The following is a 27980-nucleotide window of genomic DNA, read 5'->3' as shown; positions in this document are numbered from 1 at the left end:
GCGGGGCAGCGGCGGTCCCTAGTGAGCAGCTATTACCGCGAAAGGCCACCTCGGCAGCGACAGCCCGGAAGGGAGGTGAAGGTCCGCTTGGTGCTCTGCGACCCCAGGTTCGGGCAAAAAAGAGAAAAGCGAAGAGAGTGTGAGCCCTGGCCGTTGCTTCGCGGCCCTGGCCGCTTTCTCTTCTTGACCCGACGCGTTTGTTTGGATTTAATCTTCAGGTTGCCGGCACCCGCCCGCCCGCTGGCCTCGCGGGGTGCGGGGGAATCACCCGTGCATGTGGCTGGCGCCTGCCGGGTCTACACACCCGCCCGTCCGCGCCGCTTGCCCGCGGCAGCCGCGTCCCTGAACCGCGGGGTCGTGTTTGTGTTTGACCCGCGGGCGCCCGCAGCAGGGCGCGCGGCCGAGGCCGGTGCCGGCGGGGCGGGGCGGGCGCGGCGGAGGCGGAGGAAGAGAGAGCGGGAGCCCTGGGAGGCCGGGCGCCGCCATGGAACTGGGCCCGGAGCCCCCGCACCGCCGCCGCCTGCTCTTCGCCTGCAGTCCCCCTCCCGCGCCGCAGCCCGTCGTGAAAGCGCTGTTCGGCGCACCAGCCTCCGGGGGCCTGTCGCCTGTCACCAACCTGACGGTCACCATGGACCGGCTGCAGGGGCTGGGCAGGTGAGGAGGGATTGGCGAGCGGTGCCGCAGGCCGCTGGGTTCCCACACGGCTCTCGGGGGGAATCCGGCTGGGAAACGGGCCCGGAGCGGGGCGAGACCTGTCTGCCGCTCGTGGGCCGCCCCCCTGATTTGGGGCCCGCCATGTGCACCCTCCCCCCAGGCGGAATGTTGGGCGGGAGAGGCCGTTCCGACCCTCCAGGGCCGCCCTCAGCCCCGAGCCGGGCCCGGTAGGGTGTGGGGTCGGCCCGGGTTCCCCACCTTGGCCACCCCTTTCAGATTGCTTTGTACTCTTCTGTCCCAGTCCCAGGAAGCTCTTTGTAATCTACCCCACGGGGCAAAGCGGACCTTTTCAGGCGCTCACTTCCACCCTTTGCTGAACCATCTCGAAGGATCTTAGCTTCCTGCGAGCTTTGTTCCTTCTCTACAGAGAGACATGGCATTTTCTTTCCTGGAGTATGTGCAAAATCATCTCAGTTCCTTAGCCTGTGCACATTCCTGATGTCCACCCCTGCTTTCCTAAGGCCAGGCCTTTTTATTCAACTTCCCATCCTCAAAAGCTCCCTGGACTTTTCCTTATGGCAAAACATGCATCCCAGGGTGTTTTGGTGGAGCTGATTACCCTTCAGTTTTGGACGTCCCATTTTCTCTGTAAGCACATGTCTTGTACGTTTTCCACCCTCTGAAAAGCAGGAACTTGTCTGATTCATCTTTCGTCCTAGCAGGTACCTAGAACACATGCTCTCGTTCCAGGAAATACTCCATCATAGTCCTCTTTTCTACAGCCTGACCCAGGCCATGCCTACCCACTCCATTCTCATCTTTTATATTCAAGTGCTAACTGGGTGTTTTGGGTGGCAAAATGGGGTCTGTGGTGTGGCCTTAGAAGTAGATGGTTAAGAGCAGCCTGGATACTTGCTAACCTCATGGCCTGTCTCCTGTATGTAACCTTGTAATTATGTTTTAGAAATACATAGAATTCTTTCTCTTGCTTTCAGTGAATATGAACAGCCGCTGGAGGTGAGAAACAGCAGTCTGCAGAGAATGGGCTCCTCTGAGTCAACCGATTCAGGTATTCCTGTAGTCTGTAACATTTATTATGTGTTTACTACATGGGGATCAAAACTTGGGAATTTGTTGTAATGTGCGCTTCACCTAGGAACTTAGTCTGGTGACTAGTTGAGACAATAAACAAGAGTCATGGCATTCCATGACAAATACCCTTAAAACAAGACAAAGAAGGCCCTCTGGTAGTTTATGGAGGAAACAAGTGTCCAGTGTCTGCATGGAGGTGGTGGGTGCTTGATCTTGAGGATGAGTAGTTGGGTAAAATGAACTATAACATCAAGCCCAGAAAAGCATATTGGTTGAAACACGGAGTCAAATTATTGTTTCACTGAGCCTGCTGTGGAGGAAATGGACCAGTGCATTTTACTCTAATTCATAAATTCATGGTTATATTTGCACAGATGCTTTAAGTTAGGAAATAAGAGCAAAGATCTTAAAATGTAGACTTTTTTTTTTTTTTTTTTTTAAGATTCCAGGTATTTATTTGACAGAGAGAGAGAGACAGTGAGAGGGAGAAGCAGGCCTCCCGCCTAGCAGGGAGCCCAATGCGGGGCTCGATCCCAGGACCCTGAGACCATGACCTGAGCTGAAGGCAGACGCTTAACGGACTAAGCCACCCAGGCACCTCTTAAACTGTAGACTTCTTAAGAACTAGGGATAGGATGCTTACTTGTGGCAGTGTGGCAGATGAGAGTATCAGAGCTAATACTTGACTTCCTGCAAAGTTATGTGGAGAGGTATGCACTAGGCAGACGCTGGTGGGTCTGGGCCATACTGAGAGGTGTCTCCTACACCTTGCTCCCTTTGGTGAGATGAGCACCTTACTTGGTGTTATTTAAAGGCAGTGAATACTTGGCTTGTCATAGGACTAATAAATGTATTTTTCCAAACCCCCAAATTACACATATGATCTGACAAGATAAAATATTTTGAAGTCAGAACTATTCCAGAAAACCGGTACCTGTTCTTTCCATGGTCAGCACTCACAGAAAGTTACCTGAGTAATCTCTGAATAACCAACTAGTCATCAAAAGATTATGTTTAATTGTCACATCGTATTCCCTTGATGGTATTTGTAAGTAGGAAAAGGGGATTGGTAGATATACCATGAAAATGTTAAGACTTGTGCAGATACGAAGTTTTTGACAATCAGATGATTCCACTTTAATTCTGGCAAAAGTCCAAGCCATGAGTCTTGATTGATGGCTTAAGGAAACAGTACTAGTAGTAGTTTTATTTTAATGACAGAATGATATCTCATGTATTATTTTCCTGAGGTTTTATTATTTCCCACAGGCTTCTGTCTGGATTCTCCTGGGCCCTTGGACAGTAAAGAAAAGTATGTATTCACTGGTTTTAAAAATTAGTGCTTAGGAAAGACTTTTCTTAATTTTTTATTGAAATTCTTTGTGCTCTGGATGGGAGCCCCGGATTTAGCTGACCTGAGTAAGGGTCCTATAAATGTGGATCCTATAAATAAGTCTGGTGCCTTTAGAGAATGAGTTGTTTGTGCCAGCAGTTTTTAGGACTCCCCATCCTTTATTTTAGCTGTAATTTGTGGTGTTCTCTTCCGAGTCTTGCCCAAACCCTTATGCCAGAGGGTGCTCTGGCATCATAGACTTAAGAGAAATGTGTATTTCTTTTTTTTTAAGATTTTCTCTCTTTATCCGAGAGAGAGAGAAGGAGAAGCAAACTCCCTGCTGAGCAGAAAGCCCGATGTGGGGCTTGATCCCAGGACCCTGAGATCATGACCCGAGCCAAAGGCAGCCGCTTAACCGACTGAGCCACCCAGGCACCCCGAGAAATGTGTATTTTAAAAGACCTGGGCTTGCTCTTTTTACCTAGAAGTCCAGTAATGTTGGGGGTGCTTGTGAGAACAGGACAGCCTCAGAAATCTGTTCTTCGATCTTGCCTAAAATGGGGATGTTTGACTGCCCCCTCCCCAAACTATAGACTAGACCACTGCATCTACTAATATGAATACCTCTCTCTTGTTTTATTCTCATTGTTTACCTTCTGATCTCATTGCAGCCTTGAAAATCCCATGAGGAGAATAAGTTTCCTGCCTGTAAGTTAGTTCCCTTTTTATTTTGAGCTAATTCATATTATCTGTCTCTTTAGCTATCAGTGTGACCTTGATGGGAGACCTTAATTTAGGCAGCAAAGACTGCTTTTCCTTAGTCTTGTAAGCACTCAAAACACCTAAACAACCTCACCTTCAGTTCTAACTACGAGTTAGATACAGGAAGTATTCTTTTTTTTGCAAATGTATTTTTGGATTGGTTTGGCACCCTAAATCTCTGCTGAGAGAGCTGTAGACCTACCTTGTGAGGTTAGGTGGGAAGCCATGTAGCGGGATCTCCTACCCCATGTTGTGGCAAGGTGGAACCCTGGCCACATTTCTTGGTTACCACCTGCAGTGTGTGAGGAGATAAACCCCACCCCCCACTGCCATTTTTGTTTTTCTTTTGAACCTGAGTTTCATTGAATTGTCATTTATGTACCCTAACGTCTTTTTTTCATTTTGTCAGCAGAAGCTCTTGGGATGTAGCCCAGCTCTGAAGAGGAGCCATTCTGATTCTCTTGACCATGATGTCTTTCAGCTGATGGACCAGGATGAGAACAAGGAAAACGTGAGTGGTCTCAATGTACTAATCTAGGATAGAGGTAAAACCACAGGTGTCAGTGGCTTAGAGAAGTGGCTGGGCTGCTTTCTGGGAAACTAGACCTTCACCAAAGTCATGCATGGTCTTTGCAGTCAGAGAAACCTGGATTTGAATCCTGCTTGTGTGACCTTGACCCATTACTTCTTTTTAGGCTTCTTCATTTCTTTGTTTATAAAATATGAGTAGCAGTAACTTATAGGGCATTATGGAATTAAATAAGATAATGTATATAAAGCATTTAAAATGGTTCCTGGCAGGGAGGAGTTGCTCAGATGGTAGCCCTTAGGAGTAATTGTATCCATGAATACTTTATCCAGAAGGGTCTGCCCAGGCCCTGCCTCTTTGTGCTCACCGTGGGATGAGTGGTAAGCTTAGGAAAAGGCTTCTTGGCAGTATTTGAAAGAACAGGGCCAACAAGTCTCAGGGAATCACAGAGTAACTGAACTGGTAGCTTAGAGGGTGAACTTGTGGTGATCCATCCAAAAGTCCAGGAACACCCTGGCCTGACTTTTCTCTCATACCTGCCAGGTGCATTGCACAGGGTAATCACCCAAAACAGTTCAGTGACTTGGCTCAGTTTTTCCAGCCTTCATTCTCACTATGTCCCCATGTTGATTTCCTCCCCTTTCCATTCCCTGCTAAAATGCCACAGTTTATAATCCTTATCATCTCTCAGACTTTGTGTAAAACCTACTGCCTCCATAAATTCTCCCAGTGATTCCTTTAGCAACTTTGTGAGTGGTTCTGAGGACAATACATAAGTGAGTTCCTGCCTTCAGTGCTTGGAGCACTGCCTTGGCGTGCGTGCGTGCGTGCGTGTGTGTGTGTGTGTGTGTGTGTAGTGCCTTCTACTGGACACACAAGCTGTACTGATGCCTGGTTTTCCCCTGAACTTGGCTATTCCCAGGATTGCCCGCTTGGAATTTTGTTGTGGAGGGGAAGGAGCATAGATGGTGGCTAAGAAAGAGCTCTTGTGATCTTAGGCACATCACTTAACCTGTATGGCCTAGTTTCTTCCTCATCTGTAAAATGGGGGTGATCGGTGATGGTTATATGAGTTAATGCATAGAAAGTACTTAGTCCTGTGTTGGCTTGTGCATACTCTGATATTAGCTGTTACTGCTCTGAGCACTTCATCACAAGTGAAGTGGCTGTTTTAGGTAGGCAGATTATAAGTGCTTTCAAACTTGAAGTAAATGGAATCATACAGAATGTATTCTGTCACTTCTGGCTTTCACTCAACATGTGCAATTCATTCATGCTGTTGAGTAAAAACAGTAGTTTTCTTAATTTTCCATTGCTTTGAGTATGGAGTACAGTAAGTGGAAAATAATTACCTCCTGTTGGTAGGAAGAAGGTGGAAAATACAAAATCTTCAAACAAATCTGGAGTGAAAAGTTTTGGCTCCCATGCACAGGCAATTGTACTGAAACCCTTTAGATTTTAGGAAGTTGTTGATTGGATTTAGCTTATTAACTCAGTGTTTTGTATACTTGGCCGATATTTATGTTTGTGTCAGGAAATAGTTTTTGTGGTGAGAGAAAAAAATGCTGCCTTAGAAGTCAGCTGTTGACAAAGTCTGCAATTCTTCGTGACACAGATCCAGTGTTGGAGTTAAGCTCAGAAATGGGTACTTAGTTTGGAGGCAATTACAAAGGTGAGCAGTGCCTGCTCCCTTGGCTGTCTCACCCGAGCTACAGCTGAGGCCCTGGTTTTCATGGACAGTGGAATATGTCTTGACTCTACTGTCTTGCAGGAAGCCTTTGAGTTTAAGAAGCCAATAAGACCGGCATCTCGTGGCTGCCTGCATTCTCATGGACTTGAGGAGAGTAAAGATCTCTTCACACAGAGGCAGAACTCTGCCCCAGCTCGGATGGTATGTGCCCTGGCTTTCACAGGGGAGTTCCTGATGGGAACAGAATTAAAGCACCTTCTTGAACCCGGAGTCGAAGACACTACAGTAGCTCTTGTCTTTACCTTGACTTTGTCATTTGAAACTAGACTGTCACATTTTTTGGTGTTTTTGCTGTCTGGAGAGCAGACAGGCAGAAGCAGAGTGAGAGATGGTCTGTTTGGAATATTGAACTTGAGCAAGGAATATTTGACCTTATCAATTCTGGGCAAATAATCTGTGGGCATCCTGGGTCATTCTTCTAAATGTGTGTATGGTGGGATTATAGGTCTTAAAACTTGCTCTTTCATAGTGCCTCCTGACTGCTAAGAGGTACTTCCCAGAGTGGTTTTGTTCAGAGACAGCACTTGGCTTCTTCCAAAGGTGGTTTATTAAGAACTTTTGGGAATTCCAGTGAACCTACTACCCGTGGGCTACTTGACAGTATTGGGGGCCATCTACCCCAGGGTTATTTCTTTGCCAGAAAGAGGCATCACTGCTTCCAAAGTTGCCTACTGGTGATCTGACAGCTAAGGCTAGAGAGGCCCAAAGAAATGACCACATTTTGTTTCCAGTCTTTCCTGGGAATTTGCATGTGAAAATACAGCTTTCCAGTCTGGCTTGTGGTCTGAGGTTCGGGTTCAGCCAGTATCATTGCTCCATCTCGCGTTTGCACAAAGCACTTCTATATATGTTCTCATAAGCCTGTGAAGTAGCTGGAGTTAACCCATTTTACAGATAGGGAAAGTCTGGTGAGGGAGGTTGGCTGATTTGCCAAAGGACACAGATAAGACCAGGATTTAACAAAATCTACTGATTCCCAACTACACAGTAATTCTTTAAGTACTGGGTATCCAAAACTAAATATCTTTAGTGTGCCCTTGAAGACCACCACAGTGGGGTTTATTGTGGTCACCTAGCCTTCCCTAATTATAGGTGACATGTCTATCATTTGCTGTATCACATGTGCACTAGGGATCCCAGAACCTAGGTCACAAATACTGGTATTATAAGAAAATTTTTTTAAGAATTCATTTATTTATTTGTCAGAGAGAGAGGGCGCACAAGCAGGGGGAGCAGGAGGGGGAGGGAGAAGCAGGCTCCTGGCTGAGCAAGGAGCCTGATGGGGGACTTGATCCCTGCGCCTGGGATCACAACCTGAGCTGAAGGCAGACACTTAACTGACTGAGCCACCCAGGCTTCCCACAAATACTGGTATTCTAGTGTGAACCTTCAGAGGGTGCCGCCCCATGATAAAGTTACCTGCCCCTTGGTTCTGCTAGCTGGAAACTTGCCGGTGTGCCCAGAGCATGCTCAGGAGCACTTGTGGAGGATCAGAGGCAACCTAGAATTTCTGTGAAGCAAGCTGGTGCCTGAAGCAGAGGAGGCTAGCTGCAGAGAGGATTCTTTCCTAGGTAGGCAATTGACTCCGAAAACAAGAGGGCAACTTAAGGATTAATGCAGTTCTGTTAAAAAGGGATTTATGTCTTAAGGATTATCTGTAGGACTTAGGTTGAGACTGCCTCCTTACTGTGGGAGGTATATCTCTGAACATTTTTCCTGGCTTTGGGAAGCACCTGGAAAAGATATAATTCACTATCAGCAATGTTTGTATTAGTAATGTTTATCTCTAGGTGTGTTTTTTGTTTTTGTTTTTTTTTTAAAGATTTTACTTATTTGACAGAGAGAGAGTACCAGCAAGGGGGAAGGGCAGAGGGAAAGGGAGAAGCAGACTCCCCTCTGAGCAGGGAGCCACTTGGGGCTCAATCCCAGGACCCTGAGATCATGACCTGAGCTGAAGGCTGACCCTTAACTGACTGAGCCACCCGGGTACCCCAGCAATGTTTATCTCTAGATGGTAGACTTAGGAACCATCTTTGTAAATTTCCTATATTAAATATATATTAGTTTCACGATGGGGGTTCCCCCCCAAACAACAACACAGTGTCACCTAGTGAGATACCCTATTTTTACTCCAGGAGCGGTTCTCTCTCCTAGGAGAAAATGTGGTGAGAGAAGCTTGGGCTTTGGAGTCAAACGGGTGAGCCATGTGGTCTTGTGGTAACCTCTCTTAAGCATTGGTTTCCTGACTTGATAAATAAGTAGAAAAGGAGTTACTCCCCTTAATGTGTTGTGAGGTTTAAATGGAACTGAACACCTCAGACCGTATCGTAGTGTCCAGTACACAGTAACTCCTCAGTTAAAAGCAGCACTTGCCATTTAAACTCCAAGTCTAACGGACTAGGAGAGACTGTAGAACCAGGCCACCCTTTACCACGCCCCTTCGGAGCTGGAGTTACATGAGCATTCTCTAGGCCGTTCTGTGGGCAGAGATTGCATCTTCCCACCGTTCCTCATTGCGGCCTGTTGTCCTCCTGTGTCACAGCCCGCATGTCGATCTCCCTGTTCGCTGATTCCAGTCCTCTGATAAAGCAAACCTTGCCCTTCATTACCCATATCCCACTGTAAGGTGAATTGCTTCTCAGAAAAGGTTTTTGTGAAGGTTTCCAGGCCTGATTCTACTCAGGACTATGTGTAGACATCAAATCCTTTATCATCTTAGGCTGCATTTTCCTTTGATGAGTATCTGTTAAAATTTTACTTCTAATAAATACAGTATGTTTCCCTCATAAAATCTAGTGACCCATCCAAGGAAATCCAGTCTGATCAGTTATTAACAAGCCATGAATTCTGTCTTCCAGCTTTCCTCCAATGAAAGAGATGGCAGTGAACCAGGGAATTTCGTTCCTCTTTTTATGCCCCAGTCCCCTGTGACGGCCACTTTGTCTGATGAGGACGATGGCTTCATGGACCTTCTTGATGGAGAGAATCTGAAGGTGCTGTGTGTGTGTGTTCCTGCCCATTCCCCTAAGTACCCTGGGGAAGTCCTGTGAGAAAGAACAGCAATTCCCCAGGGCTTTGGGGTGGCTGCTATTTTTGTTCTTTTGGTGAGAATTTATTGAAACTCTGCTCCTAGTCTAATTAAATCTGAGGTGGAAGTGGGGCAGTTCTTCAAAAGAAGACACCCAGAGGATCCTTCATACCCTGAAGGAGCTGACAGTCTATTTTGTACAAGAGACCTGGAACAAGAAGAGTTTAAGATGAGCTGGCATGAAACTGGAAAGCCAGAGGCACCTCTTCACGTACCCTTGGGTTGGAAGGTGCTTTTAGCTACACGTTCAGATGTCTGAATTGTGAAACATGATGCTCTTCTGACCTTAACATATTGGGCAGTGGGAAAGAGGAGCAAACATTAGCGGCTTCCTATCCAAGCCTGTCTGATACTCCTCAGGCAGAATCACACCTAATGCCTTCAAACTGTTAGTCTCTGCTGGATCTTTATAATAGTTTTTCTATTTTAGAATGATGAAGAGACCCCGTCGTGCATGGCAAGCCTCTGGACAGCTCCCCTTGTCATGAGAAGAATGACAAACCTTGTAAGTTGTTTCCATTGTCTGGAGAGAGCCTCGAGTAATTAGGCCTCTGGGACAGAGTGGACTAGACTAAATGGAAAACTAATCTTTCTGCCCACATCACCACAGGGATCAAAAATAGTTTCATTTGATTCTGTCTTTGAGTCTATGGGCCTTTCCCCTGACTGGTCACTAGTGTTCTCTGGTGTAAAGAGAACTGTTTACACTGTTTCTTTAAGTTTTCTTTTGTCCTCATTGGTGTGTGAGGAAGTCTGGCTGATAAATACACATGTAGTTCTTATTTTTATAATTTTTAGTTTATCCCAGCCATTCTTGGTCAAGTTAATGTCGTGTGTGTGTGTGTGTGTGTGTGTGTGTGTGTGTGTGTGTGTGTGTGTTAATGTCCTTTCTGTTCAACTCTGACCTCTCTTACTTTCTAGTTGAAGATCTCAGGAAAATATCTGCTAAATTGAATTCCTCACAAGTGACAGTGATTGATGGCACCTTTGTGTTCTAAGCTGTGGGTGCAAGTATGGATAGTCTGGGGATTGGCCCTGCATGAGGCTGAGTTCACAGGCTGGGGCCTTGTTCGGCCTCAAAACACAGCATCTCCCCTAGGAGCTATTGAGGAGTACACCTACGTGGGCACTCTGAGCTCTTTAGAGCTCCTGTTTGCAAGGTGGGGAGCTGGCTGTCCTCTGTCCCTGGGTCTCTGGCTCTCCTCTTTCTTCAGCTTGTTTGGTTGTTTTGTCCACACTTTCCAGCATTTGCACGAAGTCTGCCAAACATTTGGAACACTGCTTTATCTCTGTTTTCTGCTCAAAGATTCTGCTTTACTTCAGGTATTTTCCACATGGGGTTTAGGATTATTTCAGAGCTTAAGGGTGCTGAGAGTATTACCCATAGATAATTGAAGTTTTATATCATTTTTATGTTTTTCCATTTCTCCTGTATAGACTCACCCACAGCTCATATTTAGGACAGATATTTGTGTTTCTTTTGCCTAGGTTAAGTTAGAATTGCCTTTGACCCAGCCAGGCATTTCGTTACAATTGTTACTGCTAGAAGCACATCCTTGGATGACTACGTCATTGGAATGGGGTCCGAAAGTGGCCCGTGAAGCTCTGTTTTGCACCTCTGCAGAGCAGAGCCATCTCTGGCCCTCAGCTTAACTTGCTCTGAGAGGTGGTGTGAGTTTGAGAAGGGGCAGGTGGCTTGCTGTGGCCACCAACATTGCCTTCAGCCAGGAATCTGAGGCGTCAGTAGATGAACTCAGTCTGCTTTCACATTGAGGCTTCCCTTCTAGCCGGTGTCCTTAATTAGCCATCTTTATAGCCTGTGTAACATTGTCTTGTCCCAAATAGGGTTTGTCCCCACTGTCATCCTCAGCTACACCTTTGTGGGGTTTTTTTTTAAGATTTATTTGTCAGAGAGAGAGAGCGAGCACAAGCAGGGGAAGCTGCAGGCAGAGGGAGAAGCAAGCTCCCCGCTGAGCAAGGAGCCTGATGTGGGGCTCAATTCCAGGACCCTGGGATCATGACCTGAGCTGAAGGCAGATGCCTAACCAACTGAGCCACCCAGGTGTCCCTCAGCTACACCTTTAACTCAGTCCCCGTATTAAAACCTGACACTTTAAGGAGTAAGACAGCAAGGAGTGGGTTATTTTTCCACGTCTCCGTCATGGGGTAGCAGCAGAGTTCTGGAGCCCTCGATGGTGAAGCAGACCACAGCTTACCCTGTGTGTGTGGCCTTGTTAAACACACACGTATTGCCACATGTACCCCATCGAATGGGTGGGCCTTATGGACACTTCAAGGGCAGGAATGTGCATCACCCTGGAAAGAGCCATATACTGTGAGCAATCACCTGAGTGTTGTGAGCAACTCAGGGGCTGATCCCGCAGAGAGGGCATGTTTGCCAAGGGTCTCACGGTGTGTGGGAACTTGGGGGGCAGGATGTGTCAATTCATGAAAGAACAGTTCATCTGCATAGCCCTGTGAAGCTGGAGAACGGGGACGTGTGGTGGGCAGGGTAGAGGTTGTGACGGATGTCACTGGTCTGCCAGTCTAAGGGGTTTAGATGGATTTCCCCAGGGACGCTAGGATTCGTTGAGTGTGACTTAACTGGAAGGGAGGAGGGGTCAGTTAGAAACAGGGTACTTAGGAGCCAGTTGTGACTATGGCAAAGTGCTAAAGTGCTAATTTTCTGAATTACGGAGAGAGGAGGGAACAGATTGAAGGAATCATAAATTAGGAACAGGTGGTATTTAGGGGTAATAGTAAAGAAAAAGTCATGACAGTGACACCAAAGTTGTCAGTGGGAGAGACACTTTTTTTTTTTTTAAGATTTTATTTATTTGAGAGAGAATGAGAGAGAGAGAGTGCACAGGAAAGGGGCGGGGGTCAGAGGGAGAAGCAGACTCCCTGCTGAGCAGGGAGCCTGATGCGGGACTCGATCCAGGGACTCCAGGATCATGACCTGAGCCAAAGGCAGTTGCTTAACCAATTGAGCCACCCAGGTGCCCATGGAGAGACACTCTTAAAATACATCCTCAATTTTGTTGGGTGTCTTTGTGTGTGTTTAAGTACCTGGTGGGTAGAGAACCTGCGGTCTCCCATCTTCTCCATAGTGTTTGGGATGGTAGAGATGTGCCCTCAGTTATGCCACCTTAGGTGAGTACAACCAAAGGTGAAGTGGAATGATAGGACCTAGGGATCTGGGTTTAGACCCCGCCTGAGCTACCCACAAATGGAGACCTTGAGAGATGCATTTCATCTGTCTGCATGTTTCCCAGTTTGTAAAACAAGGAGCCTTGATTAGGGGAAGGACCACATTTGTTGCAGGCTCTAATATCCAGGTAGTTGGAAAAAGACTTTTCAAGTATTAAATCTTTCTTTTTTCCAAGTATCAAGTCTGAAGACTATTTGCCTTTTTTTTTTTATCTTTCTCATGTATTTATATTCCATATCATCTAGCACAACACTTGCCAAACAACAGTAACTGACAGACTTTCTATCAGTATATAGCCTATAGACTTCTGTTTCCATCAGGGATACTTTCAATCAAAGCTAGAAGCGAGACTATACCTGCACAGGGACACATCTTCACCAAGTGTGCAAATGCCTGGTGAAAATTAGATACTGTCACAGTACAAAATCAGAGCCCCACACCCTTAGGTATACATATAAATTGATATCCTTACATTTTTAAACTAGCACAGCCCTTGAACTATATATAAATATGGGACAAATGAACTATACTTTTGAGACCACTTACGAATTAAAGTAGATTAACATGCATAGCTATGAGGAAATGGGCTATTCCAGTACAAATGCTTTGACTAAATTCACTACTTTGAAAAACATAAATTATATACAGAATGAGGAAGCTTGGGAAATGGCTATCAGTTTTTTTTTATTGTGTTTTTTTAATTTAAAATTTTATTTATTTATTTGACAGAGACCGCGAGAGAGGGAACATGAGTGGGAGAGGGAGAAGCAGGCTTCCTGCAGGGAACCTGATAAGGGGCTCGATCCCAGGACCCTGAAATCGTGACCTGAGCTGAAGGCAGATGCTTAATGACTGAGCCACCCAGGTGCCCCTTTAATTGGATTTTTTAAATTACTAGTCGAGTTCTGGGACCCTTCACAGCGAGGACTTGCCTCGCACGGACGCTTACTACAGACTCACAATTGCTGAGCTGTATTGGAAATATGATTTCTGCCCTGGAGGAGTTCACAATTCCCTCTGAGACTGTTGAAAGCAGTGAATTCTTTTCCCAAAAATGCTTCCAGCTTTTCCAGGTTAAAAAAAATCTGGGGGCGCCTGGGTGGCTCAGTCGTTAAGCGTCTGCCTTCGGCTCAGGTCATGATCCCAGGATACTGGGATCGAGCCCCGCATCGGGCTCCCTGCTCGGCAGGAAGCCTGCTTCTCCCTCTCCTCCCCCTGCTTGTGTTCCCTCTCTTGCTGTCTCTCTCTCTGTCAAATAAATAAAATCTGAAAAAAAACCTCTGGTCCTGCTTTTCAGAAAACATTCCATTAAAAGAAATTTCAGAAAAGTTAGGAGAAAATCCGTGGTCTCTGGGACAGCTGACCTGGGAGTGGCACACTCTTGCTGGGGATTAACCTGAATGTTTCAAGGACACATCATCGAAATTGTAGTATCAGCTTTAAAAGGAGCGGTTTACCAGGGTATGAAAGGAGATTTCTGCATGGAAGGAAAAGCTAGGCCAAGACACACTGAGTCATAAACAGACACACGAATTTAGACTGTCCCTACCACTGGTCGGAGTGGCTGCCCTAGGACTCTGGGAAATTCGTCCTAGAAAGACCAACTTTTGAACACAACTCTGAAGGCACTTGGTTCTCTGTGCACCCCCGCTCCTTGCAGACTTACACCCTTAGCACTATTTTAACACCTTATTAGCCCTGTTTCCTAGCATATTCTAGCTACCTCCCACCTTTTCTGGACTTAGGTGGGGTATTAAAATCTGTTGAGCTACTCAAGCAAGGTACAAGTTATCAAAACGAGAGGAGGAGGCAAACCAAAAATGTTTTCCCATCTAGAGGGTAACAGTTATTTGACTCTTAGGACCCTGTGTAGATAGTGAGCTTTTGAGAGTGGATTGTCGTCTTCATCTCCATATCATGTCAGCTGTGTACTTTTCTTTTTTCTTAAGACTTTACTTATTTATTTGACAGACAGAACACAAGCAGGGGAGAGGGTCAGAGGGAGAAGCAGGCTCCCCGCCGAGCAGGGAGCCCGATGTGGGACTCAACCCCAGAACCCTGGGATCATGACCTGAGCCGAAGGCAGATGCTTAACGACTGAGCCACCCAGGTGCCCAGCTGTGTACTTTCCACTGGGCACCAGGTAGTCGGTGGCTACTATGTGCCAGGCCCTCCAAGAGTCGCTGGGACTAGAGGAAGGGACGGTGTCTGTTTCCTGACTTAGGGTGAATTTTAAACCATCCCAGGAAGCCCTTGACCCATCCTTTTTACCGTCCAAGTGAGCGGGGTGTTTTTGTTTGGTTTTGGTTTTAAGATTTATTTATTTTAGAGCTCCAGCAACTGGGGAGAGAGGGGCAGAGGCGGAGGGAATCCTGAAGCAGACTCCCTGCTGAGTACAGAGCCTGACAAGGGAAGGGGTTCAATCCCAGGACCCTGAGACCATGACTTGATCTGAAATCCAGAGTCGACTGCCTAACCGACTGAGCCACCCAGGTGCCCCTCAAGTGAGCAGGTTTTAATGGAAGATGGGTCTCTTTTTTTTCCCCCGTAGGGCAATCGATGCAAGCTGTTTGACTCTTCTTCCACATGTAGCTCCATCACCCGGACAGTGTTAAAAAGACCAGACCGATCTCAGGAGGAGCACCTGCCCGTAAATACGAAGCGGAGAAAGAACATGGCTGGGGCCAGTGCCGAAGAGGCAGCCAGTCCAGAGAAGCCCCAGGAGGTTAGTTTTGCAGGTGCCTTTTTGCTCAAGGAGAATGATACTGTATTTTTTAATTCTGAAATTTCCATCTGGTTCTTTTTCTTTCCAAAACTTAACTATTTTCCATTTGTTTCAAGCATGTTCCTAATTGGCTATTGAAGCATTTTTAGGATGGCTGCTTTTAAAATCCTTACCAGATAATTCCAGCATCTATGTTGTGGTGTTGGCTTCTATTGATTTTCTTTTCCTATTCAAGTTGAGATCTTCCTGGTTCTTGGTATGACAAGTGATCTTTCAGTTGTATCTTGTGTATTTTGGGTATTATAAGACTCTGGTCTATATAAATTTTCTGTTTAGGCCTCTGCTACTGCGGGGATGATAAGGGTGGAAGGTCAGGTTCCCCAACATGGCCTCCCTTGACACACTGGGTGGGGGCAAGTCTCATTATGGCTGGGCAGGAGTGGGAGTTCAAGGTCCCCACTAGGCCTCTGCTGACACCATCCTGGTGGGATGGAGACCAGGCACTTCATTACAGATAGGCAAGGCCTGGATGAGTAGGTTCCCCACTTGCTGACCAGGTACGGTGTAGGGCCATCATTTTTCCCTTGGTGTTTGGCTACAGTGGTGGTATTGTCTAAAAGTTTTCTGTCTTTATAGGTGGCCCTTTTCCTAGTCCTTTGGCTGGGGAGGACAGACTTCCCTTAGGGTTTGTTTCTTTGGGTTTGCTGCATCACTGTCTCCTGGTCTGCTTGGATCTATAAATTTCCCATTACTTTAAGTTTGTCTCACAACTGTGTAGTGTTTTTCATTGTATTCTAAGTGTTTTGATTGCTTTGTTTTCTTTTAATTCAGACCTATTGTGGCCTAATAAAAGTTTGATTTTTGTAAAAACTTTCACCTTACTCAAAAAAATATGTATCCTCTTGTGTCAAGTTCAGCATATCCAATTCTATCAAATCAATTGCTCATAGTTATGGTTTGTTTTCCTGTTATTTTGGAACTTTCTCTACTGATAATATATCAGGAACTTTTTTTTTAAGATTTTATTTATTTATTTGACAGAGACATAGCAAGAGAGGGAACACAAGCAGGGGGAGTGGGAGAGGGAGAAGCAGGCTTCCCGCTGAGCAGGGAGCCCGACGCAGGGCTGGATCCCAGGACCCTGGGACCATGACCTGAGCCGAAGTTAGATGCTTAACGACTGAACCACCCAGGCGCCCCATAGATTTCCTGATTTTAAAACTATTCTTGCTGGGGCACCTGGGTGGCTCAGTCGTTGGGTGTCTGCCTTCGGCTCAGGTCGTGATCCCAGGGTCCTGGGATCGAGCCCCGCGTCGGGCTCCCTGCTCCGCGGGAGGCCTGCTTCTCCCTCTCCCACTCCCCCTGCTTGTGTTCCCTCTCTCACTGTGTCTCTCTCTGTCAAATAAATAAAAAAAATCTTAAAAAAAAAAAACTATTCTTGCTTAATGAAATGTCATGTTTGGCTTATTTAGAATTGCTTTTATTAAACACGTTTTTCCTTCATTATACTGTCCTTATATCAGATTTTGGTATTAAGGTTTGGTATTAAGCATTGTAAAATAAACTGGAGAACTGCCCATGTTTTCTGTAGCATGAAAAGGTTTGAGTAACCACTAGTTGTCTTAAAAGGTTAGCTAGAGGGGTGCCTGGGTGGCTCAGTCAGTTAAGTGTCTGCCTTCGGCTCAGGTCATGATCCCCATGGTCCTAGGATTGAGCCCCGCATCGGGCTCCCTGCTCAGTGGGGAATAAAAAAAAGTCAGCTAGACAACAACCATGAAAATACCTAGGCCTGGTGTTTTACGTTTTATAATCTGTTTTAGTTATCTAATACTTGATGAGCATTTTACTTTTTCTAATTAAAAGTGGAATTCTAGGGGCGCCTGGTGGCTCAGTTGGTTAAGCGTCCAAGCCTTGATTTCAGCTCAGGTCGTGATCTCAGGGTTGTGAGATGGAGCCCCACATCGTGCTCTGTGCTGGGCGTGGTGCCTGCTTAAGATTCTCTCTCCCTCTCCCTCTGTACCACCCCCTCAAAAAAAAAAAGGAATTCTAAACTAAAGGGCAGGAACATTTATGAAACTTCGCATTTTATACATGCCAACAAATTGCCTTCCATAAAGCTTCTTAAATATCCAGGAATATTCATTTCCTTGTACTCTTGCCATACTAGGAAATTACCTTTTTATTTTCTTAATATCGTTTCTAAATTTTTTTTTTTAAATAGAGAAAAGGGTAGGGGACAGAAGGAGAGGGAAAGAATTTTTTTTTTTTTTTTAAAGATTTTGTTTACTTATTTGACAGAGAGAGACACAGGGAACACAAGCAGGGGGAGTGGGGGAGGGAGAAGCAGGCTTCCCACTGAGCAGGGAGTCTGATGCGGGGCTCGATCCCAGGACCCTGGGATCATGACCTGAGCCAAAGGCAGACGCTCAATGACTGAGCCACCCAGGTGCCCCAGGAAAGAGAATCTTAAGCAGGCTCCACACCCAGTGCAGAGCCTGATGTGGGCCTGGATCTCACGAGCCTGATGTGGGCCTGGATCTCACGACCCTGAGATTATGATCTGAGCTGAAATCAAGTCAGATGCTTAACCAACTAAGCCACCCAGGCGCCCCAATATCATTTCTAATTGTCTCCAGTTTATTTGTTCAAATCTGGGTTGAAATAAGTTCTGTGCATTGCAGTTGGTCACGAGGTCTCTTATTATTTGGGTCCAGTGCTCCCATCTTTTTGTTTCCTTCTTGAAGTTTTTGGTTGAAGAACTCAGGCCAGTTGTCCTGTAGAAAGAAGTTCCCAGTCCTATGGGATCTTCTAACATTGTCTTCTATCCTCTATATTACCCATAAACCTAGACTCTAGGAAGGCTTGATCAGATTGGAGTTCCATTTCTTTGGCACGACTATTTCCTGGATGATTTGTTTACTTTGATCAGGCGGCACACCACCGGGCAGCCATTGATGATTATTGCCTAGATTTCATTTAACCAAGGTTTCAAAAAGTGATCCTGCTGTTCCATCATTCTTCACTTACTGGCAGAATGTTCCTACAAAGAGAAACTTCTGCGCATCAAACTCTTTGGTCACCCTTGGGAAAGGCAAATGAATGCTGGATCTCTTTAAAGGGAACATACCCCGGGGCACCTGGGTGGCTCAGTCGTTAAGCGTCTGCCTTCGGCTCGGGTCATGATCCCGGGATTCTGGGATCGAGCCCCGCATCGGGCTCCCTCCTCGGCGGGGAGCCTGCTTCTCCCTCTCCCACTCCCCCTGCTTGTGTTCCCTCTCTCGCTGTGTCTCTCTGTCAAATAAATAAATAAAATCTTTAAAAAAAAAAATGAAGGGAACATACCCCCATAAATACCAGCTATGACCAGCAAAGAGCACTAGCAGCAGCCCAGAGCCCCTCATATGCTTCCCCCGTCAGTAACACTGACCTGAACTCTGCTGATGTGGCTGAGTTTTGCCTGTATTTGAACCTTCTATCCTTGGAGTCCTACTGTATATATTTCTTTTATGTCTGGATTCTCTTGTTCAGCATTATTTTTGTAAGAATCATGTGTTGTATTTATCCATGGTTGAGTGACGCCCCCCCTTTTTTGTCATTGCTGTGTAGTATTTCATCCCACAAACAGAGTACAGGTTATCTGTCCCATAGTTGATGTTTGGGTACTGTTCACAGGTTTTGACAACTATGAATAAAGCTGCTATAAACATTCTTGTACAGTTTTGTTTTGTAAACATATACTTTGATTTCTCATGAAATTCTGGTCCTAGGCTAGTCACGTGTTTGGCTTTGGTAGACACTCAGCCAAATCATTGTCCAGCAGGGTTCTTCTCACAACAGTGTATGAGTGTTGCACTCTACATCCTTCCAGTATCCTTAGTGTTGTTCATCCCTTTAGTTTTAGCCATTCTGGTGAGTGTATGGTGTCTGCGGTTTTAGTTTGTATTTCCCTAATAGTCATTTTTCTTGGTCCTGGATTTTCCTCTCTGTATTGCTAGTCCAAGTTATTGCCCATTTTTCTACTGGATTATCTCTTATTTATGGGAGTATTCTATGTATTCAGAGATGAATCTTTTATTGAGAGATTGTGTATCTTCCTACTCTGGCTTGCCTTTTCTCCTAATACTGTTCTTTTGATGAACAAAATTTCTTGATTTTTTTTTAAATGTATTTCAGTTAATCAATCTTATTTATGTTTAGTGCTTTTTGTGTCCTGCTTAAGAAATCCTTACCACCCCATGACTAGCCCTTTTGACATGGTCCTACTAGTCTGGTAGCTTCCTTGCTACTATCAGAAGGCATTCCAGGTTTATCTTGTATATTTCTTGTCTCAACATGGAGTCAATTATATCTTCAAAAAGCCTTGGTTTCTTTTCTTTTCTTTTCTTTTTTTTTTTTTAAGATTTTATTTTTAATGAGGCGCCTGGGTGGCTCAGTCGTTAAGTGTCTGCCTTCGGCTCAGGTCATGATCCCAGGGTCCTGGGATCGAGCCCCGCATCGGGCTCCCTGCTCCGCGGGAAGCCTGCTTCTCCCTCTCCCACTCCCTCCGCTTGTGTTCCCTCTCTCGCTGTGTCTCTCTCTGTCAAATAAAATCTTTAAAAAAAGATTTTAAGTCATTTCTACACTCTATATGGGGCTCGAACTCACAACCCCAAGATCAAGAGTCTCACGCTCCACTGATTGAGCCAGCCAGGCATCCTCAAGCCCTGGTTTCTTTTAGTGGAAAATAATTTTCAGAGACCACAGTATCCTTTAGGAATGCTCATTGTACCTCTAGAGCTTCTCAGTGAACAGAGTTAAAAAATATTTATTTTAGACTTAGCCTTAATTTTTTTTTTAAGGATTTTATTTATCTGTTTGATAGAGAGAGACACAGTGAGAGAGTGAACACGAGCAGGGGGAGTGAGAGAGGGAGAAGTAGGGAGACGCAGGCTTCCCTCCTAGCAGGGAGCCCGATCGAGCCTGGGGCTCGATCCCAGGACCCTGGAACCATGACCTGAGCTGAAGGCAGACACTTAACGACTGAGCCACCCAGGTGCTCCATAAACTTAGCTTAATTTTAATTCCCCTTTTTTAAAAAGGTAGGGAGGAGTTCCTGGGTGGCTCAGTCAGTTAAGTGTCTGCCTTCGGCTCAGATCACGGTCCCAGGGCTCTGGAATCAAGCCCCACATCAGGCTCCCTGATCAGCGGAGAGCCTGCTTCTCCCTCTTCCTCTGCCTGCCGTTTTCCCTACTTGTGCGCACGCGCACTGTCTCTCAAATAAATAAAATCTTTTTGAAAAATTTAGAAAGGGAAGAAGAAAAACTTAGTTTCAGAACATTTCAGTTAGACACTAAAATAATAGTAGACCTAGTCAGTGACCTACTTTCTCTTTTTCATTCTAGATTCAATCAAGTAAGAAAAAGTATTTGCTAAATGTAGACCTTTACATGTCACTCTCCTCCTGAGACATGTGCTAGGTGAATGTTTTCAAAAGTCCTATTGAGAATCGTGGCCTCATTTTCTACCTTTGATTTGTTACAGATTCTACATCAGTCTTTATCCCTGGCATCTTCCCCAAAGGGGACCATTGAGAACATTTTGGATAATGACCCAAGGGACCTTATAGGAGACTTCTCCAAGGTAATTCTAAACAGACACAAGGAGAGCTGCTCTATGTGATTTGGGTTTTAGTGTGTTTCCTAGAACCCCCCTCCCCTCAGCCTTTCTCCCTCCCTGGGGTGGCTCTTGCAATGCCCCCAAGGGGACACAGTTTGAAGTTCTTAAAGATAAGGAAACAGACTCATGATCTGATGTATCTTGGTCTCTCTGGGACTGTCGACCTTACTGGTACTGATCAGACAAAGTAGGAAGCCACCAACCAGCCACCTCAACTCCCACCCAAAGGCCAGGCCCTTTGGGAACTGTGTTTCTGATTATAAAAATAGTAGTGCAGTAAAGTACAAAGAAGCAAGAATAAACCTATAGCCTCACTACACGACTGTGTATGGAAAGGTTATCTTAGAAGAACCGAAGCTGACGGATCTCTCTGTTGTCCAGAGAAGCACAGCCTTTGAGGGAGAAGGCCCTCAGGGAAGTGCAGAGGAAGGCCTGCTGATGGCCTGATAGTATAATTTGCTGAGTGGAGGACTTGGCTGCCTTTGGGCTGTGGTGAAATACAAGGGTGGGACAGAGAACGTGTCGGTAGCAGCTCATGTAGCCACACAGGACGTGAAGGCTACTAGATCAATTTCTTAGTCATTAGTTTAGCTAACATTTATTGAAGCACTACTGTTACGTGTTAGGGAGAGATTCCAGTATGAGACCCAGTCCTTCCCTCAAAACACTTCTCATGTGGTAAGACCTGCCATGTCGTGGACCGCACGGTAGATGGAAGTGAAGGTCAGTGCAGTGTAAGCAGGCTGGGAGAAAAAAGGGGGGCTGTCTCAGAAGAGTGGGGAAGGTATGGGTCTGGGCCATATGTCATATTTCAGCCAGCTGAGTTTTGAAGGAATGGGGACACGTAAGGAGGTTAAAAACAGGAGACAATTCTATCTGAAGGGAAGAGTGAGCAAAGACTGGGTGTGTCCTCATTGGTGGAACCTTCCACTTGTCATAATGACCTTGCACATGGCCATAGGGATGGTGAGCTTTTGATTCAGCCAGTTGCCCTAATGAGTAATTGCTGATGTGCCTGTCTTTCCCCTCAAGGCCAGGCCAGGTCTCATTTTTCCCATCTCCAATGCCCAACACCATGTTCCTGACAATCTGGCTACTGAGATGAAGGTTCCTGACAAGTAGGGGGAAGGAAATTACCTGAGGTTTCTGTATTTACATCGGGCTTACTAGCTAGCTATCCTTGGATAGAGTTACCCAGCTTTACATTTGAGAATGAGAACAATGTGCCATGTTGGTGTGTGCGAAAATGACGTGTCAGGATTTTAATGAAGTGCCTAGATGAGTAACCTGCCTGTACTATTAAGGTTTGTGTATAAAGCTGCCTCTTACCAGGCAGGCTAGCAGTATAAATGTTGCATTTATAGGCCTTGAGATTTGCTAAGTATCTTTTTTTTTTTTTTTTTTTTTTTAAGGGTTATCTCTTTCGTACAGTTGCTGGGAAACATCAGGATTTAAAATACATCTCTCCAGAAATTGTAAGTCATCTTTTTGGATCCTGCAACCTGTGGGGTATTTGAACCTGTTGTTTCAGGCAGCCAAAGTTGATTTTCCTGGGCTTTCTCTCCACAGATGGCATCTGTTTTAAACGGCAAGTTTGCCAACCTTATTAAAGAATTTGTTATCATTGACTGCCGGTACCCGTATGAATATGAGGGAGGCCACATCAAGGTATGTTCTTGAGGTTTGCTTGTGAGTTCTACTGTTGTGGGAGGTGTAGAAGGAGCCCTGACAGGATCTGTGATTTTATTTTATAACTTTTTTTAAGATATTTATTTGAGAGAGAGAGGGAGAGGGGCAAAGGGAGAGGGAGACTCAGCAGACTCCCTGCTGAGCAGGGAGCCCGATGCAGGACTCCCATCCCAGGACCCTGGGATCATGACCTGAGTCGAAGGCAGATGCTTTACAGACTGAGCCACCCAGGCACCCCATGGATGTATGATTTTAAAAGGTGGAGGGGTGGTCAGGGTGCCTGGGTAGCATAGTTGGTTAAGCGTCCAACTCTTGATCTCAGCTCAGGTCTTGAACTCAGGGTTGTGAGTTCAAGCCCTGCATTGGGCTCCACACTGGGCATGGAGCCTACTTTAAAAAATAAATAAGAGTAAAAAGTAAAATAAAGGTGGGTGGTGACACCTGGCTGCTTACTAGCTCATATGCTGGTTATGAGAATCTTTAAAAGGGGCCTTGAATCCTGGTGCACTGAAGAATATTCCCTGGCCTACACTACTCCACCACATTGTACAGCAAATGTTCCCTGTCCTGTGCCTCACACCATCACCATCAAGGGCATTTCTAGGTGGTACCCACTGATTTCTAAGCCAGGCCTGGGCACCCCAAGGCTTCTGCCTAGAAGCCAGTCTCTGGTGACATGCCCCAGTCTATGCCAGACTTAATGATGCCTCTAAGTCTATAGTTGAATTAAGCTGCAGGGTGGAGGGCAGGTGTGGGGACACGGTTTCCCAGGAAGAAAGTAACTGGTTGTGCCAACTTAAATCTTTTAACCAATAAAATAGTGTTGAAATACAGTAAAGGGGTACACTAAATATAACAGCGTTTGCCACTGTCTCGGTGGCTTTTTGAAAGTCCCGAATTCATAAATACCCGTCATGCCCATCACAGTCATAACAATATGAGGTGCTCGATTAAAGATGACTCACAGAATCCTTATTGGCAAGGATAATGCACACAGGTGCCAAAAGAGTCTCTGGTACCTCCACAGGGTGCGGTGAACTTGCACATGGAAGAGGAGGTTGAGGATTTCTTACTCAAGAAGCCCATCGTGCCTACTGATGGCAAGCGTGTCATTGTCGTGTTCCACTGCGAGTTCTCTTCTGAGCGAGGCCCTCGCATGTGAGTGCTGTGTGCAGCCGGGCTCTGGGCCAAGGGTCTGCGGTAACGGGGGGCATGAGGCGGGGGAGGCTCACACTCGGGGCGTACCTCAGCACACGGAGCACCCTCTTGCACCTCCCAAGTCATTTCTGTACTTTAGCCTGCATACATGTAACTCTTTGCTTCTTTGAAAGTTCAAATTCATGTGTAGCAGATGTTTTCCCAAATTCTTAATCTATTAAGCAGTCATTTGATTTGATGAACAGCTTCCTTGAGTGTGGCTTTTTATAGGCTTGACCTAGCAGTGTCTGTTGCCAAGGCTTTGGGCCTTCTCCAGCCCGGCCCTGTCCCTGATGCTAGTGTGGTCCGCGCTGGGAGAACTGAGGGACAGCTGGAGAGGGGGGTGGGGGCCGGGCCAGGGTGGGCTGCAGCTCTGACAAGGGTGGGCCAAGGTAGACTTTTCATAGGCCCACAGGCCTGGATTCTTGTGCAGCCTTTTCATTTTGAACCAGTTCAAAAGTCAGGACACGTGGGGGCGCCTGGGGGCGCAGTTGGTTAAAAGTCCAACTCTTCATTTTGGCTCGAGTCATGTTCTCAGGGTCATGAGTTCAAGACCTGAGTTGGGATCCACGCTGAGCGGGGAGTCTGCTTGAGATTATCTCCCTCCCTCTGCCACACCCCCACACACCCCACACACTCACTCAAATAAATAAATCTTTTTTTTTTTTTTTTAATTTGAGAGAGAGCGTGCACAGGAGTGGGGAAGAGAGAGAGGGAGAAGCAAACTCCCCACTGAGCAGGGAGCCCCATGCAGGGCTCAATCCCAGGACCCTGAGATCATGACCTGAGCCAAAGGCAGACACTTAACGGACCGAGCCGCCCAGATGCCCCTAAATAAGTAAATCTTAAAAAAAAAAGGGGGGGGGCCATTTGCCTGCGTGTGCTTCACCTGACTTCAGCAGCAGCTACTGTTTTGCCGCATTAGCACACATACAACTACAGCAGGAACTTGTCTCCCCGCCTTCCTCCCAAGGATAGGGACTGGCCCTGCATTTGGCACAAAACCATAATTACAGGAAGAGGTAGGATTTGAGCGAGGCTCCTGTTCCTTCACAAATGGGATTATTCATTCAGGTACAAGTACTTACTGTTGCCCCTCACAGGCTAGATAGTGTTCTGGGTAGTGTGGAGAATGGTAAAACGTAGGAGAACCAACAGCCCTGCCTTCAGGGAGCTTGCATTTCCAAGTGGGCGGGAGCAGACAGATAAGATAAAAAATAGGTCAGCTACTCTGTGTGTTAGAAGGTGCTTCGGAGACAAATAAGATGAGAGGTGGGTGCTCCCAGGCAGGTTGGAGGAAAAGCAAGGGGGCCAGAGTGGCTGGAGTAGAGAGAGGGGAGGGCTGCAGGGGCGGGGTACCACATTATGGGCCACTGTCAGGACTTTGGCTTTTGTACCAGGGCTTGGGAGGTCAGGAGCCACAGCGAGGTGAGGGTATTAGTAAGAGTATTCAGGATTCAGTCCAAGTGGAGGGTGCAAGTAGGCGCCCTGAGGCAGGAGCTAGGTTGGCCTATTTAAAAGGCACAGGAAGAAAGCAGCCAGCCTACATAGGAAGTAAGGGAGGGACCCCGGCCGTGGAGGAGGCGGGGGGTGGGGTGCCAAGGGTGGAGACTGCATTGGAAAGCTGGCTCGGAAGCTGTCGCTCCACATGGGGTGCCGGTGGGGGCAGGGAGGATGCCGGGCAGGGGCTGGGCAGTAGGGCTGTTCAACTCAGAGGCAGGATCATTGGAGAGAGACCGTCTCCCTCCCACCCCTGTGAGCTCTTCCTAAAGATCACGTGTGGCCAGGAACGCACGGCTCAACACTGACTGTTTGCAAGAATGACCGGGAAACTGGGAAGCTGTGTAAGGAGTGCTTGCACCGCCCCACCGCCCTCACTGTGTTGTCTCGTGTTGCTCTGTATCAGAAGACCTCACCTTGCCTTGGCCTGCCTTCTTGACAGGTGCCGGTACGTGAGAGAGAGAGATCGGCTTGGTAACGAGTATCCCAAACTCCACTACCCTGAGCTGTATGTCCTGAAGGGCGGGTACAAGGAGTTCTTCCTGAAATGCCAGGTAAGGGGAAGTGTCTGGAGGGCACGGTGCCCCCCTCACCCAGCTCGGACAGTCCGATCTGTCTGGTGGTCATGGCTGTGTCTCGTCCTGGCTCTGGGGCTCTGCCCTGCACAAAGAAAGGCCCTGGAACGTGCTGTGCTTTTGGCGCTGCTCCGCACCTTGCAAGCCCAGATGGGGGGAGCCGGCTTCCACGCGTGAGCCAGGGACCCCTCATCTCGTCCTCTCCTGTCTGCAGTCTCACTGTGAGCCCCCCAGCTACCGGCCCATGCACCATGAGGACTTCAAAGAAGACCTGAAGAAGTTCCGCACCAAGAGCCGGACCTGGGCAGGGGAAAAGAGCAAAAGGGAGATGTACAGCCGCCTGAAGAAGCTGTGAGGGCGGCCGTGCCAGACAGCAGCAGCCTGAGGCTCCCTCCATGCCTCCCCCCTTCCCTCTTTGCTGCAGAGAAACTTGAGCGAAGGGGCCAGCCGCGTGCACGACGTGTGGAGAGAGGACCCGGAGCCGGTGGGCCTTCCCCCGGCTCTGCGCTCCCGGGGTTGGAGCATCCCGCCAGCCGCACCCCTTCCGTCCCTGTAAGACATTCTCCTTCTGCCTCGGGACTGGCCGCCAAGGCTGTCACTGCTGTCACTGGCTGCAGCACCAGTCCGAGCACAGAGTCAAGAAGTTCTGACTTCTCACTGCCCGCCGTCGGACAGACCACCTGGGGCCTTACTGGGCACTGTCCTCTCCTGGGGGCGGGTAGGAGAGTGTGAGAGAAGTAACGGAAGCCGAAATGCCGTGGTCAGATGCCAGAGACAGCCTGGGAAGGGAATGGTCTTGGTGGGATAACCCGTATCGTTAATTTATTCAACTTCATCAATCACTTTATTTTTTTTTTTTTTTTAACTCCTGGAGACTTTTATTTAACTGCTTCTTTAAGTCATAATACTGCCATTCTGGGTAGGGTTTTATCATCCCAGGGACTACCTCTGCTTTTAAAAAAAAAAAAAAGTTGGGGGAGAAGCGGCAAACTTGTGTTGAGGGACAGAACTAGGAGCTCTGTCACCCCCCAGGAGGCACTGTGGTACTGGGCCCGCTGCTATTTAAAGCCAAGGACTGAGGTACTGGTAGGAACAGGCACTGGACTCAGACTTGGCTACAGGACATAAGCTAAACCTCCCAGACCTACCTCGAAGGCCACTGAGATCTATGGGGGGGGGTGGCCCTGCTCTTCCTCACCCCAGTTCCCTGTGACGCTGGCTGGTATAGGAGTCCCAGTCAGCAAAGCACTTCAGGCAGCTTCCATTGGGCCGCCCCCAGGTCATTGTTGGAATGTGGTAGTGTAGGTGTCCTAGAGTAGGGGGGGGGCAGGGCGGGGGGGGGCTCTTCGGGATGGGGGAGGGGAGTGTACACTGAGTGTCTTGGATTACTCTGATACTCTTGAATAGCTTTTAATTTTCTAAAAATAGTCATTGTCCAAGTCAAGGAGGATCAAATCAGTGTTCGTGGGCCACCCAAGGGTGAAGAGGGGCTGGAAGCCCTGGGCATTAGAAGAGGGGTGTGGGTGCTGGCATACAGATGACTATACCGAATGTGTTTCTCAGGAGGCAGCGTGGTGGGTTTTGAAGGTAAAACTTTCCGAGTTTATCATGTTTGAATTTGAGGGACAGGGAGTGATGGATCATCCCTAGTTGCCCCCTCATCTAACCCCGTGGAAATGGGGGTCTCAAAGGAACAGCTCCTATCCAAGGAGCTGGGCTGACTTGGTTGATTCTGGACAGGCCTATTTGGTTCCTGCTCATCCCTACCCATAGGCACCAGCCCCCACACCATCTTTGCTCCACTGGGGTGTAGCCAACTTTTTCTTAAACACAAGAGCCAGTCTCCCCTCTTAATTCCTTTCCTCCTCCCAAGGTAGGGAAGGAAGCAGTGGTACCAGAGATGGTTTGTTGTGTTGTTATGGGTTCCAGTTGCATTTGGCTGTAAAACAATCTTGTTAGAAAAAATCAGTGGGGAGGAGGGGAACAGGAAGAAAGAGGAAGGCCTCTTCCCCCTCTCACCACACATTGAGACACATCTCAGTTGGTCTCTAATCTTGTTTGTAGGGATTCTGTTGGTTGGATGCCTGGAAAGGGAGGTGGGATGGCCTTCAGATGGTACCAGCTTAGCTCACATTACTGACCAGCTGTTGCAGGCTCTGAAAATAAAAACAATCCTGAACCCATGCTCTCTGCCTAGTTCTTGATGGATTTAAGAGAATT

At 47.0% G+C, this 27980-nt stretch overlaps 1 protein-coding gene across 4 annotated transcripts; it reads left to right on the top strand.

Annotated features, from left to right (window-relative positions):
* Positions 1 to 29: 29 nt before the first annotated feature.
* On the top strand, positions 30 to 27944 carry CDC25A (cell division cycle 25A). 4 transcript variants are annotated; one of them, XM_027587450.2, is made up of 16 exons: positions 30 to 107; positions 219 to 654; positions 1650 to 1723; positions 3016 to 3058; positions 3751 to 3787; positions 4251 to 4352; positions 6142 to 6261; positions 8979 to 9113; positions 9639 to 9713; positions 14971 to 15144; positions 20665 to 20763; positions 22212 to 22274; positions 22369 to 22467; positions 23516 to 23646; positions 25628 to 25739; positions 25975 to 27944. In XM_027587450.2, the coding sequence occupies exons 2-16, from the start codon at positions 485 to 487 to the stop codon at positions 26113 to 26115; spliced, it is 1575 nt and encodes a 524-aa protein (XP_027443251.1). In that variant the 5' UTR covers positions 30 to 107; positions 219 to 484; the 3' UTR covers positions 26116 to 27944. The 4 variants fall into 4 exon arrangements, with proteins under 4 accessions (XP_027443251.1, XP_027443253.1, XP_027443255.1 ...); XM_027587452.2 differs by having other exon boundaries at positions 43 to 654; positions 4254 to 4352; XM_027587454.2 differs by lacking the exon at positions 6142 to 6261 and having other exon boundaries at positions 43 to 654; positions 4254 to 4352.
* The last annotated feature ends 36 nt before the right edge of the window (positions 27945 to 27980 follow it).

This window comes from Zalophus californianus, chromosome 1 (assembly GCF_009762305.2).
Source record: "Zalophus californianus isolate mZalCal1 chromosome 1, mZalCal1.pri.v2, whole genome shotgun sequence".
Taxonomy (NCBI): Eukaryota; Metazoa; Chordata; class Mammalia; order Carnivora; family Otariidae; genus Zalophus; species Zalophus californianus.
Note: the sequence above shows the minus strand (reverse complement) of the source record. Positions and strands in the feature narration are given on the sequence as shown.

Bases quoted from the DNA above. Each gene is read 5' to 3' on its own strand.
- CDC25A (XM_027587450.2), top strand. From the start codon at position 485: ATGGAACTGGGCCCGGAGCCCCCGCACCGCCGCCGCCTGCTCTTCGCC. The intron at 4,353-6,141 runs GTGAGTGGTCTC...ACTGTCTTGCAG, and splicing joins AGGATGAGAACAAGGAAAAC to GAAGCCTTTGAGTTTAAGAA. The intron at 23,647-25,627 runs GTGAGTGCTGTG...CCTTCTTGACAG, and splicing joins TCTGAGCGAGGCCCTCGCAT to GTGCCGGTACGTGAGAGAGA.